This window comes from Gopherus flavomarginatus, chromosome 1 (assembly GCF_025201925.1).
Source record: "Gopherus flavomarginatus isolate rGopFla2 chromosome 1, rGopFla2.mat.asm, whole genome shotgun sequence".
NCBI classification, from domain to species: Eukaryota; Metazoa; Chordata; order Testudines; family Testudinidae; genus Gopherus; species Gopherus flavomarginatus.
In genome coordinates this window covers 140872938-140879231 of record NC_066617.1, presented here as the reverse complement: position 1 = coordinate 140879231, position 6294 = coordinate 140872938, and the positions used below count along the sequence as shown (strand labels likewise).

Here is a 6294-nt window from a genome sequence, read left to right as displayed (position 1 = left end):
GCACAGGGTTGAGATGAGCTGGCAGAAATGCAGGTGAATCCAGGAGTGGAATGACAGGTGTGCTACAGATCAGAACTGACAGCGCTGTGTTTGGGGAAAGCTTGCACCACCTGTTTGTTACCTGCATTATCAGCCCTCATCTTTATGGGCACCAGTTAAATGAGAAAGATTGTTATGTTGTAAAAATGTTAATAAATGGACATAAGGGCAAAGCAACTGCAGCTGATCTGGGGCTGTAATATCGTTTATTATTAGTGCTCTCCATGGAGTAACTAGTACAGCTGCTGAAAAAATAAGAAGAATATGTGTGTGTGTGTGTGAAAGAAAGAGATTTCAGCAAGGCCCCTCAGTGAGGATTTCCAGTCACACTGCAGGGGGAGAGGGACACCCTGCTGGTGTTGGTCTTGAGAGTGCAGGTGCTCCTGTTTATCGGTTGCACCGGTCAGTGTTGCAGCAAATGGCCTTCAGTGCAGACCCCCCCATGGCCTTCATGACTTCACACTCATACGTCGAGGAGCATCGCTTAGCGTATTTAGCTGGGAAACAGGAAGAAAGAGAGAGGGGGAGATGGAATAGCTCCAGGAATTTTGTGATTTGGCATACTTGGGTGAAGTCACCACTTATTTCTTCTTCACCTAGGGCCGGATTAACCTTTTCTGGGCCTGGTGCCAAACTAATTTGTGGGCCCCCGTGGGAGCTGTGGAGCATGACACGGGGAGGTCAGTCTCCAGAGTGAGGGGCCAGCTAGGGGCATGGCAGGGGCGGCCCAGCTCCACTCAGCCCCATGCGAGGGCACTATTTACAAACCGGGAGTTGCCAGACACACAGGGGCCTGCCCGGCTCTGTGCTGCCAGCATGCCCCTTCCCCCTGGGGGCGGGCCCATGCCTCACCACACAGCCCCCTCATCCAATATCCTCCCGACTCCCTATGGACAGAGCACTCCCAGACCCACTATGCCATCACCCCCTAATCCCCTCCACACAAATGCACAGCGCCGTGCACAACACCACCCTTGCCCAGCGCCCCCCTGCCCTCAGCCCCACCACAATTGCCCAGCACCTCCCACAGAACCCCCATTCCCTAGTGCCCCAACATACACATCTTCCCCACCCCCTCACAGCCCAGCACCACCTCCGCAAAAAAAACACTACCCAACGTCCTGCCTCCCGGCCCCACTCACTGGCCTGGCTGAGAGGCAACTGTGTCTGCCAGGCTGAGTTGGCAGTGCAGTCAGAGCTGGTCCCGGGACCGGGAATCACTCCAATCCCTTGGGAGTGGTGTGATCAGCTAGGCCAGGGCCTGCCCCGGCTGAGCTCCCTCAAGACACATTTCCCCTAGAAGGGCCCAGCCAAGCTCTCCGCACTGTCCCTTCTCCTCCTCCCCCACCCGGCTGACACTGGCCAGGCTTCTGCACCAGTCCCAGGTGGCTCAGCTCCAGAAAGACAGGTGGGGCCCCACAGGTGGTTGGAAGAAGAGACTGCCCGGAGCTGGAGGTGCACTGAAGTCCATCCAGGGAGCAGAAAGGAGCAGAGGGGTATGCCAAGATCAGCAAGGGGAGGGTGGGGGGAGTCAGAGGGGTCTCGGGGTGCAGTGCAAGCAGACCGGGCTGGGGTCCCCTTCTGAGCATGGACCCATCTCCATGGAGCCATTGGTGCTATTGTAAACCCGGGACTGTCTTCACCTTCTGCTCTTCAACCTTTCTTCTTTCTTTTCACCCCTTCCTCTGTTCCTCTTTTCTTCCCTTCCTCCTTATCCATTTCCTTGCTACTTCTCCCTATTTATTTTCCCTCTTCCCTTTTTGCTTTGTCTCTCATTTTCCCATCTTCATACCTCATTGTCTCTCATGGTACCATAGTATTTATCCAGCAGCTTTCCTTCTGGGTACAACGGGCAGGATTGGGCTGGACACTCAAAGTTAATTCTCTTCAGGCCTTTCCCACACTCACCCATGGCTGGGGAGCTTGGTCAAAAACTTAGGCCTGATCCATCATGGCTGCTGTGCACTTAGCTCCGTATCACATTAATCTGAAGTGTCTGTGACCCCAGCTTGTTCCCTTGCCTCTGTCTTTCTTACCAGTGAGAAGGAAGAACATGGTAATACATTGATCCTGGTCATCCCTGCATTTCTGAGTGGTGAAGCATCTTCCTCCATTAGGGCAATGATAACACTCCAGAGACACAACAGCTGAAGGAGACAAAACAAGGAGGGTCAACAGGATAACGGGCAAGGTGCCTTCTTTCTCCTAGGAGTGATTGAAATGCAAGGCTCCTCACCAACTTTTCTTTGTGGGGGCAGGGTAGATTGAACAGGAGGATGGCCCAGCAAGTAAGGTGCGAGCTTGGAACTTGAGACATGGATTAATTTCCCTGGTGTGCCACAGACTGTAGTTACCTTAGGCAAGTCACTTAGTGACTCTGTGCCTCAGTTCCCCATCTGTACAATGGGGATAATATTGTTTAGGTAAAATCATTAAGGCTTGTGAGGTGATCAGATACTATGGTAAAGGGGTGATTGTAAGTAGCATAGATAGATATCTAGCTATGGAAACATGCAGATTTGGCAGACAGGAGGAGGATGGATCAGTCTCTGACCTTGTCAATGCTTGTCTGTACTTGTGGTAGCATGTGGGGTATGCATAGCTACAGGCAGCAGTGAAAGGCTCTAGCACCTCCTTGCTGCTGGAGCCTCCTTGCTGCTGGAGCCTTTCCCCACTGCATCCCCTGCACAAGAGCCTTTTCCCACTAGCAGAACCTTTTCCTGTGATAGGGAAAAGCTCCACAGCCAGGAGGCAGTGGGACAATAATGTCTAAAAATAGCAGTGCAGATGAGGTAGGCATGGCTTGGGCGAGTAGAGAGCTGTGCAGTGTACACACCCTAGGGTTCAGGTGGGTAGAGCACTTTACTCACATAAGCTGTGTCTGACTGCCTGCAATTCTGTTTATAGCCGTGCTAGCTGAGCGTACTGCATCTGTACCCTACACCCTGCCATAAGTGTAGAACTACCCTTTGTCTAACTTTTCCTTTCTAATGTTTCATATTGAACAAAAGGGTCATTTAGGAAAACATGAAGGATGGTAAGAAGCAAGAGAGGTTTACAAGCGGGGGACTCACCTTGTGCCATCAGTGCTAGGGCGAGCACACACACTATCAGGTTCCTCATTTTGTGTACAAAGGCTTTAAACAGACACCTGGAGATGAGAATGAGCAATTATCTTTTTTAAAAAAGGCAGTGTAATTAGTGGGCTGCATGTGGAGAGTCAGCACATCTCAGAGCAGGGAGGTGAGACTCTTTTACTAGAAAGCTCTGGCCTGCCATTCTGGAATCCTGTGTTCACCTCAGATCCAGAAAGATATCCGAGTCAGTACCGGTAATTAAGAGAAGAGCCACAAAACCCACCAGGGACTGAGGGCCTTACCACTGAGGAAAGTTCAAAATTGCTAAGTACACAGAGCTGGGGTTAGTGATGACAAATGCCTGGGTGGGGAACACGGTAACAATCTTTAGACAACTGAAGGTGTAAACACCATGGAGGTAACTTTGTAGAGCGTATATAGGGACATAACGAGGCATGACGCGGGAAAGTTCTGCTGAATATCCTACATTTTAGTTCATATTTGTCTTGTGTTTTAAGGAAATAATGGTTATAAGGGCTTTGTCCTGAGGGCACTGGAGGTTCAGTACCTGACTAGATGCCATTCTTGCAGTGCACACGGCACTGTTAGTTTAGTCCACCTCAGGCTGTCACACAGAATAACACAATTGAGCCAATGCAATTCAGTCCTGGTGGCTGTTAAACCCAGGGGAATGAATTGTTCTACCCATGATGAAGCACTCTTGTATTTGGACACAGGACATGCTAAAGTCACATGAGAGGAAGTGCTCCATTTTGAAAATGATCAAAAGGTCTGGTCTAGACTGGTGGAACTTTTTCTGTCAATTAAGGATGCTGAGCTGAGTAATAGTGTGCATAATCACAAGTATTCTCTGAACATGCCCTGCAGTTATTCAGTCTCTTTTTAACTGTCCTGTGATGGGATTTATAAACTCCACATTACAAGTGATGGTTTAATGGGTGCTGAGGAGCCCGACTAGCCCATATTGTGGCACCTGAAGCTGGATCCTGTTGGGTAGAACCAAACTGGATGGTTCTTATAAAGAAAGGACTGTAGGGCACTAGGGAAAGGAGACTCAGGAGATAGGTAGGTGGGAGTTTTCTTTCTGGGGGAAAGAAACCATGGAAGTGTCTATAGGAAAGAGCTGGTATCTTGGGACTATCCCTGAAGAGAGAGAGCAGCTGCGGGGAGGAGACTTCTGAAAGAGGCCTGGGAGAAGAAAAGCTCCAGATAATAAGCAGTGAGGGTCAGTGGCTTGAAAGGATCTTAGTTTCTATGGAGAAAGTTCTGGAAGGCAGCAGTTTGGAAGAAAGTGAGGAAGAACTTTGCAGAGCTTAGGAAAGGGGCAAAGAGGTTGTGGAGGACTGAGCCTGGGAAGGGTGGAAGAGTTTTGAATTTGGATACTGTTACCCTGGAAGTACTAGAAAATGACTGTCTTGTCATTCAGATCCCTCTGAAAAACTCACTCCTCCCACTCAGTTTTTCAGTGGAAATCCACCAAAGCAGCTAAAACATTTACATACAAAATGCATCTTCATTTCCTCAGCCAGTGCATAAGGACCTGTATTTTAACATATGTTTTAAAAATTTTGATCTCCAAGTCCATATTAATGCACTTCGATACATGTGGGGTGAGTTTCTAAGGTCCTGAGAACCCAGAGCACAGCACTTACTGAATTCAGCATTAGTTGGGATTGGCTCAGAATCTCTGAAAATTTGCCACATTTAGTTAGTGGCTTAGCTTTGGGGCCACACACAACTAAAATGTTAGCCGGAACTGTTTTGTCTGTAAAACTTCTTGGAACAGGGACTATGGTCCAGATTTCTTAAGGGGATTTAGGTGCCTAAAAAGCAGGTATCACACTAGGTGCCTAGCTGCATATTTAGGTGCTTAAATACCTTAAAAAAAAAACCCTGACTCATAGACTCATTGACTTTAAGGTCAGAAGGGACCATTATCATCATTTAGTCTGACCTCCTGCACAACGCAGACCACAGAACCTCAGCCACTCACATTAGTCTTCATCTACTAATATATACTGTACAGCACCAAGCATGTTGTGGGTGCTAAATAACACACTTGTGAACCCCTGCTCTAGAGACGAGTTAGAGGAAACTCAAACTTCAGTAAAACCAGGGAACGCAGGCTAGGGTCACAAACACAGATTAGAATACATTACATGAAACTGGAATCTAACAGAGTCTAATGCTCAATTTCACGTTCTATTCATGCTGGTGGTTCAAGGAAGGAAAAAAAATCTCACATACCTGGTTTGCAGTTGAAGTGAGGGAGATCGGTTTCATTGCTGCTGTGTGGGGCTGCTGGTTTATATACTTCCCCACATGCCCCCTCCACACTGCTCCCACCCAGTAGACATGGAATTTCCCGCAATTGTTGACTTTGTTTTCCCTGGGCAAAGTGACAGTAAAACAGAGGGAAGAACAGCCCATAGCAACCTTCAGTAACTTTGTGTTGAAACACTTCCTTTTGGCTGGCCTCAGCTTTTAGGGAAACTGGAAGCTCTTACACAAGGTGCAAAGTACACAGTGTATCTTCCAAACAATGAGGAAATATTCAGGGAATCTGGATGGTTAGTGTAAACAAAAGAAAATTCTCTAAGGGGTGCTTCCCACCACAGTAAATCTATGGCATATGATTATGGTTCAAAACTACACTTCTTTTTTTTTTAGTCCTTGTATTGCTGAAGTTACACAGTTGTAATTTAAATCAGTCTAATTATTCCTGTTTAGATACACTGTTTGTGTATGTTCATACTGTAGTGCTTGCTTTGGTGTAGTCCCTGTCACATTAGAAACCATGTGTTCACACAGCAGTTTGCAGTCAGGGTCGATCTCCCAGGATGCCTTGCACTGCTTCTAGACTTGCTGCATTCTGGGCAACTTTCATAGCAGATATTGGGATACTTCTCAGAGGCCAAGAGAGGAGAGGGAACAGGCATCAAACTTGCTTAATCCCCCTTGTGCCCTGGTGCCATTTTGAACACTTTCAGCATAGAAGTGGCACATATGAACACCGGGCTCCAGTCCTTTAGTAACTGTGAAAAGCAGATCCTGTCATACTGGAGAGGCCTCACTGAGGCATCCTCAGCAGCCCACTAGACCCATCAGGATTGTTACAGGAGTTGGAATGATGGAGGACCAGGTGATGGATTCCATA

The 6294-nt window shown here is 47.9% G+C and overlaps 1 protein-coding gene across 1 annotated transcript; it reads right to left on the bottom strand.

Annotated features, from left to right (window-relative positions):
• Positions 1-226: 226 nt before the first annotated feature.
• On the bottom strand, positions 227-5499 carry LOC127057809 (CD59 glycoprotein-like). The gene is made up of 4 exons (XM_050966915.1): positions 5385-5499; positions 3114-3190; positions 2076-2186; positions 227-536 (listed from the first exon to the last, which is right to left on the bottom strand). The coding sequence occupies exons 2-4, from the start codon at positions 3160-3162 to the stop codon at positions 427-429; spliced, it is 270 nt and encodes an 89-aa protein (XP_050822872.1). The 5' UTR covers positions 3163-3190; positions 5385-5499; the 3' UTR covers positions 227-426.
• Positions 5500-6294: the final 795 nt, after the last annotated feature.

What these genes read in the sequence shown, in the direction of transcription:
- LOC127057809 (XM_050966915.1), bottom strand. Translation starts at nt 3,162, where the DNA reads ATGAGGAACCTGATAGTGTGTGTGCTCGCCCTAGCACTGATGGCACAA. An exon ending in CCTAGCACTGATGGCACAAG is followed by an intron (nt 2,187 to 3,113) that starts GTGAGTCCCCCG and finishes TGTCTCCTTCAG; the next exon opens with CTGTTGTGTCTCTGGAGTGT. An exon ending in CATGTTCTTCCTTCTCACTG is followed by an intron (nt 537 to 2,075) that starts GTAAGAAAGACA and finishes CCTGTTTCCCAG; the next exon opens with CTAAATACGCTAAGCGATGC.